Here is a 13373-nt window from a genome sequence, read left to right on the forward strand (position 1 = left end):
GTGAGAGAGATCAGGTCTGTTCCCACACATGGTTTGCACCATATCTTTATAAATTGACTTTTACAGGTCAGAATCCAGCAAGCCCATGGCTAAATAGCATGACTAAACAAACCACTGTGCTGCTGGAGGTGGGTGTCATTTAAGAAATAAAAGTCTGACATTCCTTGTCTCTTTGGGGTCCACTTCACAAGCTTTAGGCTATGTTGTTGTATTTTGATTTTACAGATGGGAAAGTGAGGCTGAGAGATGATTATTGTTAACTTTGGATGGGCAAATATCTCTATTTTGGTCTTTCTTCATTTCTCATTTGACCACATTCCTCCACCAGATCGCAACTTTCATTTATTTATTTTGCTATGTATTGTTTCTTCAGCGGTCAAGAGAGGAGGTTTACAGCTCTCACCCATGAGGCATGGAGTTTGCTGAATATTCTTTCAATGCTGAATTTACTAATTCTTCACAATCAGGGGAGGGGGGGAATTACGCAGCCATCGCAACGGCACATGTTGCTTTCATGGCCCCTGAGTTGTTAGCAATTTAGACTGCAGCTCAGGTGTTTGGCACATATTTCCATAGTACTCTGTGAAAGCAGGTAATCTGCCAGTGCAAACAAGGACCAGAATCAAGCTGTTAATTGTTACAGAGAAGCCTATAGATGGCCAAAGAAAAATTAGAACGTACCTGGGCCTTGATTTTGTCCCCATATATAGTGCTCTGCAAAGGAACCGGAAACTAATTAGTTCAACATAGAGGAGTACCTGCCTTCTTGAAATATTTGCTAACTTTGTGGGTACTCCATTCTTACAAATGATATCCCTTGTGCTGCATTGTTATTAATATTTGCTGGATAATATTCTGCGGGTGGCACTGTGGGTTAAACCACAGAGCCTAGGACTTGCCGATCAGAAGGTCGGCGATTCAAATCCCCGCGACGGGTGAGCTCCCGTTGCTCGGTCCCTGCTCCTGCCAACCTAGCAGTTCAAAAGCACATCAAAGTGCAAGTAGATAAATAGGAACCGCTCTGGCGGGAAGGTAAACGGCGTTTCCGTGTGCTGCTCTGGTTCGCCAGAAGCAGCTTAGCCATGCTGGCCACATGACCCGGAAGCTGTACACCGGCTCCCTCGGCCAATAAAGCGAGATGAGCACCACAACCCCAGAGTCGGCCACGACTGGACCTAATGGGTCCCTTTACCTTTATCCTGCTTCTACATCCTGAACCCTGTGTCATCATTACACTGAAGTGGAGTGTTCTAAGCACAAGCTCTCAAGCTAGCAGTTCAAAACAATAAACCTAATCTACAGTTCCTCTTGCCCCACAGCTCCCCATCCCTGTGGGGGAAACCACTCTTTAGTGCTCAGTTGAGCAAATGGCAATTCCTGTACCAAGCAGAGTAGAAATGCTTACCTGAATGTGTTTGTATTTAGAGTTGGCCAGTTGCTAAAAAGGAATCAGAAACCATTTTATTTGTACTGCGTATGCACACATCACATCATTATTCTCATAGTCATGACTTTGTGCTGTGATAATGATTAGGAAGAGAGGCTGGAAGAATGTTTCTTTTGTCAGAACAAACCAGCTGATAATTAGGGCATGCTCGAAATGGGAATAAACCCAAAGCTGTTTTACGGAAATCAAAATGAATTGTTTATAAAGACTTTTAGGCATAACGATGAAATGAGAGTGTCCAGCAAAAAAGCAAATGATGCTTTATTTGAAAGCAGACCCCAAAGTTGTTCAGGAATGAACAGTGCAATCTTATGCGTGACTCATCAGAGGTAAGCCCCATTGAATTTAATCTTGCTGAAGAATCAGCTAAACAAATTAACAAATAGGTGTTTTTTCGCAGGGGACATTTCATGAAAAGCAAAGCAGGAGTACAACATAGGGTTGGCATACGTCCCGAATTTCCCGGACACAGCTGGGATTCAGCTGTCAGAAGCTGTGTCTGGGTGGAAATTGCTGAAATGTCCGGGGAAATCCGGACATAAGGCAAGAAGCGTAGATTTTGTCGGAAATGTAGGTTTTGGCAAATTTTCTTATAAATTGTTCAAAAATGTCTTTTTAAAAAAACAGATCTTGCAAAAAAAAAATTAGCAACTCTAGTACAACATATGTTGTAGTTCCACAGGTACCCATGCCTAAATATCACTTCCGGAAATAATTCCAGGAATGGAAGAATTCTTGCGTTGAATTAGCTTAAGAGCAAGAAAAATTAAAATATTCTTACCGATGGGTATGTGTTGCGCTGTGAAAACAACAGAAATACAAATAATTAGCCATTCCCAAATAACTTTTCCCACATTAATAAAAACCTCAAAGCACAAAATGATATTTTAAGAGAGCTTACTTCAGGTGGGTAGGGCTGGCTGGGAGCATACACTATGACCTGACAAAAAATAATAATAGTCAAATGACAAGTTAAATTGGGTTGATTTCAAAAGACATTTCCTGTTCTGCCTCAAGTGGCAAAACATCTTGAGCCATCCCTACTGAGGACAGCGTGGCTGCACCAATCTTCATCCCAGCTGTTGCTTAAATCAGTAGGAAATTAGTTCAGAAAGAGATACATACCTTCCCTTGGTTTGAAACAGTTGAAACGGACTGTAAGGAAAACAGAAAGCAAACATTGAATACCTTTTGTTCCCTTGTGCTCAGCTGACTGGGCTGGATGCATCAGGGAGTACTAGGACAGGAATAGGGAACAGTTTTCCACTGAAGGGCCACAGTGTCTTCTGGGCCGCATGGTAGTGGTGGGCAGAGCCAGAGGTAAATGGGGATTTTAGCTTTCTATAGCAGGCTAGTTTCTACACACACACACCCTCTATCCTCCATCCATCCAAGCAGACAAGAAGCATTATAGGAGTTCAAGGACACATTCCAAGCAGGCAAAAAACACTCAAGCAGGATGTCAAGTAGAGTTGGGGAGAGGTGTGGCCTATGGAGACGGTGTTCCTGGGGGCCACATTTGGTCCCCAGCTTTGAGGTCCCTCATCCTTGCCCTAGTACTTCCTTTATTTGAGGCTTGTTCCATATTTTTGGACACCTTTGACGCAGCAGTACTAGTTGATTGCTCAGGCCTGCGAGCACTCCAGTTGGAGAACAGCCTTTACCAAAGGTGTCATGGGCTTTGAAGACACTCAATCTCAGGACGAAAGGGAGAAAAGTGCAAAGAGGAAGGCATGCTTGGAAAACCTTCACCATGATTAACTCCCACCCGGAAACCTATGTCCTCACTGTGGAAGGATGTGTGGATCCAGAATTGGCCTCCACTATCACTTACAGACTCACTGTTAAAACCTTGCTTATGAAAGACAATCTTACTTGGCTACGAGTGATTGCAGAAGAAGAATTAGAAGAAGAAGAAGAAGAAGAAGAAGAAGAAGAAGAAGAAGAAGAAGAAGAAGAAGAAGAAGACTAGTTGACTGCTAGTTTCTCACCTGTCCGTAGGAAGTGCCACTACCATAGCTTACACCAGGCTGCATAAAAAAGAAACCTCAGTTACTTCTTTATAAAAGCTACACATTTCAACAAATTGCTATGTTATGAAATTAAACCCATTTGCAATGGTAAGTTTAAAGAGAGATGGCAAGAATTCAGGAAAACGGTGTTGATTAAGAGACATTCTGTTGCCGATTAACCTTTAATTTAAATATGTAGATCTTGGGGAAATCCTTGTTGGTGGTTGGGAGAATCTAATTCAGATTTCAGACATCCAAATGAGCTAATGCTGAAGACACAATGTGCACGACTAGTCACTTGTGGCTTACGACAGAAACCATCCATCACATATCTAACCGTGACAATCAACTTCTATGAGGAAAAGAAGGAGGATGCTTACATCGTAGCAGCCAAACTTGTTGTAGATACTAGCAGTGGCACCCTGTATGGAAAAAAAAACAGAGACTTATATGATTCTTTGTTTTGGTCTGCTGGTAAATGGAATTTAATGGCATACAGTAATATGGGTTCTGACGGCTGAGGAGAACTGAAGTGGATGCAGCTGGGGGTGGGGGGGTGGGAGGTTGAATATATACAGAATACAGAACTCCCACAAAGGCTGCCTAGATTTTCAACAACAATAATAGCACAGGGACAAGGTTTTAAATGAGAACAGAAAAATGTCTGCTTACCGCAAGGCATCCTCCGCCTTTCTTTACACCTCCTTGGTACACTATAACTCCCTGTAAAGGAAATAAGGACAGGTTATTTTTGTCAAAGACTTTATTCAATGCAGGCATAGGAAACTGCAGTGCCTTCATCGCAATCCATCCAGTTTGGAGGGGATGGGGAAGCTTGCTTGAGAGTACAGCTGCTGTCCTTGGGAGCGACGCGTGTAATCTGCAAAGACCCTGGAAACTGTTTTGGTGTAAAAGGGAGAATGAAACCCACTGAACGCTTCAAGTGTCTTCCTTGCTTTTGATACAGGTGAAGGACAAGAAGAGCTTTCATTTCCCCCTGTTCAGTCTTCATCCTCTTGCTCTAAATGACTAATTCACAACCAGGGCAAAGTGACAAGGGGATGCTGCTGCCTGTTGGTGTCTTGGAGATAATGGATGCTTCCAGGTGGGGACTTAATTTGCAAACACGTTGTTGGTATTTTTCAGTGTATCAGATTTTCTCCAGAAAGGGTAAATCTAGATTAAACTGGGGTGGGGGTTGGCATTTTGATGCCTTGGGGGGTACCAGCTTGGGGACCCCAGTCTAAAATATTATTAACTGGCCACAGAAGGGGTTATTCAAGTGAGAAAGAGAAAAGGTGCAGTAGCAGCCCAGAAGCTGGCTCCCTCACATTTATCCTTTAAAAGCCCAAACTGTGGAGTCTAATGAACCTTTGGGACAGAAATAGCTTTGCGTGCTGTTAAGACTGGTACATAAATATGGAAAATATAAGGGCATGGAATGCAACACATGGAAAACAAGGTACCGTGAGAAGAACAATGGTGGCAGCAGTGAATTCCTTCTACGCAATTCGCGTCAGACTATGTAGGTGCATATTTTCACAGAACTGCACTAATTCACACAATCAAGGAGTCACCGGAATAAATCGTTGTACTCTTGTTTCTCTGTGTAAGTGTAAATTTCTGCTCTGAGCAGTTGGGTGTGGTTGTGCAAGACCCAAGATTATCGCGAAGACGAGTGAGCCTATGAAATTGGTAACACATTGGGGAAAGCGGAACTTACCTGGCCTTGAGTGCTACCACCCTGAGAGGAAAACGTTGACCCCTGTGAAGTAAAAAGGAATGAAAATGTGATGCTATGTCCATCAAGCACAACTATTAAATAACAGAATTTTCGTAACCCTCCTTCATGGCATGAACAAGACGCAATGGCTTATTCAGCTTATCCTGTGTTTTATTTCACATCATTCTGCTGCTCTGCATCATTTGAGCGGTAATTCCACCCACTCTCCTTGGAAGTAAACCCTGTTGAACTCAATGGGATTTGCTTCCACGTAAGCAGGCATAACTTACTTGGGCTGCTCACATGATAAATGTGTGTACAGTTCAAGATGATGATGATGATGATGATAATAATAATAATAATAATAATAATAATAATAATAATACTTTATTATTTATACCCCGCCCATCTGGCTGGGTTTCCCCAGCCACTCTGGGCAGCTTCCAACCGAGTATTAAAAACAATACAGCGTCAGACATGAAAAACCTCCCTAAACAGGGCCGCCTTCAGTTGTCGCTTAAAAGTAAAATAGTTGTTTATTGCCTTGACATCTGCTGGGAGGGCGTTCCACAAGGCAGGCACCACTACCGAGAAGGCCCTCTGCCTGTCAGCTTGATGGGGAAGGAGGAGCGATATGAAGAAGGGCCGCATGTCGCTCAGTGGCAGAACACCTGCACTGAGTGCAGAAGGTCCTGATTCTCAATATGTCTGGATAAAGCTGGGAACATCTCCTGTCTGAGACCCAAAAGGGCCCTCTGTCAGTCAGCTTGATGGGCCAACAGCTTGACTTGGTATAAGGCAACACCCCATGTTTCAAATATTGGACTCACCTGCCCTAGATTCATGAGTCTTGTGAAAATAGGCCATGTCTGCTCAAGCATAGCCTCTGTTCACAATACCTCTGGGTGGCATTTTTGTCAGGTATAAGTGTCTGCATACACTGACAACAAAAATTAGCAGTGGTAATATTTATAGCAGTAATCACAGTATATGGGGTGGCTTGGGGGCATAGCTGCCAGCGTTTCCTTTTTTTTAAGGGAAATTCCCTTATTCCGAACAGGATTCCTTGCAAGAAAAGGGGAAAGATGACAGCTATGCTTGGGGGAAGTTCAATAGAGAGAGACAGAGAGTATGTGTAAAGATAAAGGAAATAGCTTTCAGCAAATAATAGAAAGGCTATCAAAGGGCTAACATTATCATTTGTGACCTATATTTTGAAAAAATGAGCACTTACCTGGGCACACTTGCTGCTGCCTACATGAGCTCCTCCCTGCAAGCAATAAAAGGCATTTGATTTTTTAAGGAGTTTTGCAAACGTAGTACAGTTTCAGGTTTAGTGAAGGGGGAGAGGAGAAAGCGCTTTCCCAGGCATTCCAAAGAAAAACAGAAGCAGGAAGATGGAGACAGGAAGTTGGAGCCACCAGCACTTCCTGTTCCTTCCCTTCTTCTCCATTGCATTAGGGCAGAGTAGGCAAAGGTTTCAGCACAAGAAAAGGTGTCAGAGAAGAAAAATACCGTCATTCTGCCAGCTGAGAACCATTTTGCTGCTTTTAAATGCACAGTAAAAAAGCAGTTGTGTCAATAAGGGGTATTATGGGAAATAAGGAGTTCAAGGATACTTACTGGTCCACAGTCTATTTTTATGGTAACGGACTGTAAAGAAAGAAAAATAATTACGATTTAGGAAAAGGGCTTGTGCTATAGCTTTTTTTTAAGTTGTACGTATCATTGACATAAAAATAAATCATGTGAACACTTTCTGTCACATGACTGTATGAGGATCAGAGACTACATAGCGTGTGAACCAGAGAAACATGGAGTGATACAGCTGTCCCTTCTACAAGTACAGATGTCGTAATCACAAGTGTTCATCCTATCTAAGCACACAATCCACACTTAGACTTTTCTCACTGGTTGTGCAATCCGTGGGACTTAAAAGTTCACCGTCTGGGCCAAAGTCCAGTCATAATAATGTAGGGGAAAAGTGCATGAGAATATCAAAGATTTATCTGGTCTTCATTTCAGCATACCTTCTTCCTACTTTTTGACGATACATTGGCTTTTTTAGACTCATCTTCAACTTTAGTCTCATTGGAAAGCTTCGGAAACAGGACTATGCTGGGAACCAGCCAGTACGTTTCAGCATCTTGGAAAACAGTCGCTCTGGAAAGAAAATGCAGTTGTTAATAGGTCATGGTTTGGATCAGAATGGGTTTCTTGTGCAGTGTCAATAACAGGTTTTGCCTTATTGCTCTAAGGTAGGCTTTCTGCTTGCAGTTTTTCCCATTAAATCGGAATGTATGCATATTTCTTCTATTTTTAACAGACTGTTGTTATTCACCAAAACTATAATATCACATGATATGTCACACCATTCTGACATATAAATAATTTGTTGAATCAAAACTCTCCTCCCTCCCTCCCCTCCACTTTTCTAATACTTCTCCATCTACCCAGGATTATTAATAAATTCACATTCTATCTTAAGAGTCTGATTGAATGCAGGCTCCATCATCAGCCAAGCTTTTTCTCCCTGGTTTTGTTTACTGTCTAGCCTGATGAAGAGTTCTGGAGACCTCAGAAGTTTGCACACTATTTTGTACCATTTCGGTTGGCCCTAATGTACACATTCAATGAATCACCACACCAGTAAACCAAATGGATCACTATGTCATACGTTGGGTGGCCAGATGGGGGAAGAGTGAGCTCTTCCTGAGCCTTTAATAGTTGTGCAGAAGGGGGAGTTTCAACAGGTGTGGCTTGCATGTCCCCCTATTTATATGTCTATTGAAAACATGCAACTTTTCCTGTATGCAGTATTATAATATTTAATCTGAATGCCAAGCTGAAGTTTTTTTTAAAAAAAAAACACTCCCAAAACACTCCCAGAGAAATTTTTGGATTAAAAAATAAAACCCAAAGAAACAGAAAATCATAACGAGGCTTAATCCTTTCTAATATGCACTTACATAAACTGAACCTTTTTAGCATCAGGTGAAACCCAAAGAGATGATATGTTGTGCTTCTCTTCTGAGTCCTTGTGAATTAATGCTGAATTCTGAAAAATTAAAGACAAGCGTTAAGATTATTCGTTCATTTTTAGACATTTACTGAACTTGCTTCTTTGAAGGAAATGTCTTAACAGCAGCACTGGAGACAGAACTCCCGTTTACTTTTTGCAAGGTTACTGAGTAGTATATAAATAGGCAAAATAAAAATAGGTACTCCAGAAAATGACAAAACAAGGCATTCAACAGCACTGTAATGCCCTCTCATATGCTCTTGATGTGCAACTCAGATGTGTTTTTCTGCATTGCTAGCGTTGTATAATAAAATATTCCCATTGTGTTTTCTGCAGAAGCTCATTATTGTGCTTTGCTTTGTGTCAGGACCATATAAGGTTTTTTTCTGTCCTAGGTAAGGTTTCTTCTGTCCTTTGTAGAGATTACGAAAAATGAGACTATTCCCCATGGGTCACATGGAGAGCTGGCCATGCTGCAAAACACTGTTTCTGTCAGTTTGAATTGAATCTCCCTAGGGTGCTGTCTTGCTTTCTTTTAAAGTGGTGCTAATGGCCCAGCCCTGGGGAATCACTATGGAGTCATTACCAAGCACACAGAACAGAATGCTACAAGGTTGGAACACTGAATGAAATCCAGTGGTTTGACGCAAACAAAATTATCCTTTCCCCTCAGGTGAACAGTTAACAAGATGCCTTTCCCACCCACTGCATGATCCAGAGCTTTGTACTCCTAAGTACAGATCAGGCTCCTGCAAAAATAAATGTCCCCATTTGCTATTTGATTTTAAGAGGCTGAGCCCTGCAAAGGCAGCCCAGTGAGGACAACTGTGCATGTGCAGACACCATACACTCCCTACGCAGGCGCACATAGTAAGAGAGTGGTGCCTGTTGTCGAAATGTTATTCCCTATTATAAACACATCCCTGCTTCATCCTCATTAAGTATAACAGCAGCTGTATTCATTCATAAATATATTGCAACGGTCCCAATATTTATTCTTGGGGAAAATCCAATGCTTATTTCCCGCTATTGCGAAAGTGATTTGTTTATTACTGCCGTTCTGGGGTTAAATCAAAGGTTGTCTTCCCTCTAGACAGCTCTGACTGATGTCCCACTAAGAATCCTTTTTCATGTAGCTTATTGTGTAATGTACCAGACAGATTTCCTCTAGATGGGACCAACAAATTCAACCATGTTAAATAGCCAAGCTGAAGGAGTAAACACATACCGTCATGTTGTAACAGTCGTGGGTCTGTGTATTTGGATCTGTGACTTGAAACGAACCAACAGGGATGTTCTCATCAATGTCTCGGGCTTGTAGCATAAACCATTTAAATCCAGCTCCGGATGCTCCTTGTATGTCGACTGGAGAAACACAGAACATGAGAATCATAAGTGTAACATATTTTGCATTCTGTTTCAATAGTACTGACCATAATATATGGATGGTTGGCCTCACTTACGCCTCTCCACATTGCCTTAATTTCAGTAATATGGGACATTTTTAGCTGCCGTAGCTAAATCCATAATATTTCTATTAAAGCAGAAATAGGAGTTATGCAATGTATTTTCTGGTTTCCAAATTCCATTCCGGCAAAAAGACAGATGATGGCATGGAGAAAATTCCCTGCTCCACAAGGTGTCCACTACATATCAGTCGCTTATCAGAAGAATACAAGCACTATCATGAGTAATTTAAAACAGCCATTTTAAAGAAGCATCTCTATAATACCCCAATGCACAGGTTGTAAAAGCAGGAAAAATATGGACACTTTTAGGGAATTAAAGTTATAGTCTATTTTGCTATAGTAATTTGGCATACACACCAACAAGTTGGTCTCATAAGACACATTATCTTCTCATAACTCACCATCCAACTTATTCCAGTCACCTTCTTTCCAAGAAAGTGTTCAGAATAAGAAGGATGGTGAACTATAGCAAAATTCGCAGAGTAAGAGGACGCTTATGTAACATACCTTTTATTTCACTTCCTGGGTCGTACACCTCTGATGGCACAGAAATGGAATAGGGCAATTCAGATTCCTGAGGCCGAGCTGGGTCGTCGGGCAACAGAGTTCCACAATCTATTGAAAAATTTCTGTACGTAACGCTGAAGACTCTTGACATGAAGACGCCACAGAGCAGAAGCACAACCAAGTGGTACCTCTCCATCTTGAGGGGGAACAGAGAACAAGAAATAGGTGAGCAGAAGTCTAGTGACCAAAGCAGTAAAGGTAAAGGTGCCCCTGACTGTTAGGTCCAGTTGCGGATGACTCTGGGGTTGCGGCGCTCATCTCGCTCTATAGGCCAAGGGAGCCGGCGTTTGTCCACAGACAGCCTCTGGGTGATGTGGCCAGCATGACTAAGCTACTTCTGGTGAACCAGAGCAGCTCACGGAAACGACGTTTATCTTCCCGCCAGAGCGGTACCTATTTATCTACTTGCACTTTGACGTGCTTTCAAACTGCTAGGTTGGCAGGAGCAGGGACCGAGCAACGGGAGCTCACCCCATCGCAGGGATTCAAACTGCCCACCTTCTGATTGGCAAACCCTAGGCTCTGTGGTTTAGACCACAGTGCCACCCATGTCCCTATGACCAAAGCAGTAAGCAAACACAAATGGCACGACTCTCATAGTAGCCAACCTCTTGGGTCAAAGTACGAGGTGATGTCACTCTGATACACTACAGTACACCTGGAGCCCACCATTGGCCAGGGCAATTTTGGCAGTAAGTAAAGGGCTGGAGTGGAAGCTGTCATTTTATTGAGGGACCCAAGGAAACATAGAGAAGTGGTCTAAGCAGAGACAGTATGGGGTCATTACAACAGCTTCAACCTCAGACTGAGTCCTACCAGAACCTTTCTGGTCTATCTTGTGTTCAGAGCAAGCTTGAATCCTACATAACATCTCAGCTGGAACTAGTCCAGATTCTAGCATCCTAGAACCACTAGGAAAACACAGAGTGTGCTATGTCAGTTGTGGTACCTTGCATTGCAGGTTGGCCACTCACATTACAGGATGTTGATAACAAAACATCCTGCACAGGCATCATCTTTCAGGTGGCTCACCTATACGCAATATCTATTCTGCATAGCCATCAAGCCTGACTGTCCTGATTAAGAAGGTGGCTGAGGGTGTTTTCATACGTCAAGTTTAAATTGGCTTGCCCTGAAATCAATGCCTAATGTGAATGCAAAACTGGCAAATGATCAGAACAGGCATTCCGTTTCTCCTTCTCAGCTTATTGCCTTTGAACAACAATGGCACAAATGGTGCACGAAGGCTTCAGTGCGCATTTGATTTCCTTGTGTGCAGTCTTAAGACATATTGACTTAATTGGCACAAAACTATATTAAATTCAAAATGAGGAATAACTGGCTAAGTTGTTATGGAGTTAAGAATAAGGTTCAGAAAGTTATAAAGGACAGGAAAGCATGAAAATCAGTTATGATGACAATGCACGAAAAGCTGGTATCATTTTAGGCTTTTATCATCTAAGCCAATGCTAAGCAACTTCATTGTGTATAATTCTGGACAATGAAAATGAATGAGCTTTTTCTGCCTCAATGAAAAATATAAGGGAAAGGCATATCAGTTTTCAACTATTTTGAAAGCATCTCAGCCAAAAAGGGGGAACAACTGATCGTAACAGCCACCAAAGATAGTGCAAGCAGCAAATTGAGCAATACATTAAAAATATGTGAATTTTATTAAATTAAATAATCAATATTAAGGGGATAGGAAATCAGCAAATGTAGTAGCAGTTTAACTGGAGGACAGAAACGGGATCTGCTCAGTGGGTCAAATCCCTAATTTCCGCACCCCCAGTGAATCTCCTTTGACAGCTGAGCAGAACAACTCCCCAGTTGTTGTTCTTGTTATTTCTATACCACCCTATATCCGAAATCACCAGCCATCATAATGACACCAGGTGATTGACACCTGTCAAATTCAAAGCAGCTACTGATCAACCAAAGCCTATTTGTGGGAAGTGATTTGGATTCAACAGTGTGCATCTTTTTACCCCAGGAAGGTTTTGTAAGAAAGGCTGGACAGGAATTTTTTAAAAAGAATGTTGTGGTTTCATGACAGCCTTCTCTAAGTTGTTAATCACATTGCCTTAACAATTATGACTGCTTTCACCTTTTGCATCATGAGTGCAGTGAATCCACCGAAATCTTTTAACACATAAATCCTTACAAAGCAACCCAACTTGATGTTTCACCTTAAGTGAATGATCCTCTTTTCTGTTTTCCTGATTCTTATTTATGAGGACTCACATCAGCTGAGAACCTGCACTGACATGTTTGATTCAGAGCTCAGGGCATATTAATTTCCTTTAAAGGATTCCATTCATACTCAGCACCGCCTGATTCTTCCCATACCCACTGGAAAGCTACTCTCACATCCTTCATTTAATACTCCAGGGCCTGACAATGAACATAGCCACGCTTCCTCTTGTCCTGCTGCTTCCCGCCCTCCACCAGGGGAAATCACTCAATCAGAGCAAATGGCAATTCGGGTTTTCTCCGGATTAACGTCTGCTCTGAGTTAGCACTAAAGAGTGGGTTTTCCCTGGGAAAGGAGCGGGCAAAGGGAAAACTGCTCGAACTCTTGCTTTCTAGGCACAGGAGAAGCAGAAGTGTGGACAAGCCCAATGTTCAACATTCTGTTTCTTTTTAGGTACAATTTTTCAGATGGACAGATGAACAGATCCACACAGGCTTATGGAGGAAGTGGATTTTGCACACGTAGGGTAAACAGTGGGGTTTTCCTGGGAAAAGCAGTGGGACAAAAGATCAACATTATGGACCCATGCCTAGAAATCATGGGTGATGCCTAGAAAACCTGGATGAGCCTTTATTCAGCATACTGGATGTACTCAGTATTGCATTCACTCATTACATCTCTAGAAGAAGAAGAAGAAGAAGAAGAAGAAGAAGAAGAAGAAGAAGAAGAAGAAGAAGAAGAGTAGTAGTAGTAGTAGTAGTAGTAGTAGTAGTTTGGATTTGATATCCCGCTTTATCACTACCCGAAGGAGTCTCAAAGCGGCTAACATTCTCCTTTCCCTTCCTCCCCCACAACAAACACTCTGTGAGGTGAGTGAGGCTGAGAGACTTCAGAGAAGTGTGACTAGCCCAAGGTCACCCAGCAGCTGCATGTGGAGGA

At 42.2% G+C, this 13373-nt stretch overlaps 1 protein-coding gene across 15 annotated transcripts in view; it reads right to left on the reverse strand.

Annotated features, from left to right (window-relative positions):
• The window catches only part of LOC128415441 (hornerin-like), a 68306-nt gene that overhangs the window by 49440 nt on the left and 5493 nt on the right, over positions 1 to 13373 (reverse strand). For all 15 annotated transcript variants that reach the window (XM_053391648.1, XM_053391643.1, XM_053391640.1 and 12 more), the window contains exons 2-16: positions 10181 to 10376; positions 9433 to 9569; positions 8152 to 8240; positions 7213 to 7345; positions 6806 to 6835; positions 6417 to 6452; positions 5183 to 5224; positions 4132 to 4182; positions 3840 to 3881; positions 3439 to 3477; positions 2573 to 2602; positions 2349 to 2387; positions 2229 to 2246; positions 1406 to 1438; positions 682 to 714 (exon numbers count right to left, since the gene is read on the reverse strand). In XM_053391648.1, the coding sequence (XP_053247623.1) occupies positions 682 to 714; positions 1406 to 1438; positions 2229 to 2246; positions 2349 to 2387; positions 2573 to 2602; positions 3439 to 3477; positions 3840 to 3881; positions 4132 to 4182; positions 5183 to 5224; positions 6417 to 6452; positions 6806 to 6835; positions 7213 to 7345; positions 8152 to 8240; positions 9433 to 9569; positions 10181 to 10376 (948 nt within the window). The remainder of the gene's footprint in view (positions 1 to 681; positions 715 to 1405; positions 1439 to 2228; positions 2247 to 2348; positions 2388 to 2572; positions 2603 to 3438; positions 3478 to 3839; positions 3882 to 4131; positions 4183 to 5182; positions 5225 to 6416; positions 6453 to 6805; positions 6836 to 7212; positions 7346 to 8151; positions 8241 to 9432; positions 9570 to 10180; positions 10377 to 13373) is intronic.

This window comes from Podarcis raffonei, chromosome 6, assembly GCF_027172205.1.
Source record: "Podarcis raffonei isolate rPodRaf1 chromosome 6, rPodRaf1.pri, whole genome shotgun sequence".
Classification (NCBI taxonomy): domain Eukaryota; kingdom Metazoa; phylum Chordata; class Lepidosauria; order Squamata; family Lacertidae; genus Podarcis; species Podarcis raffonei.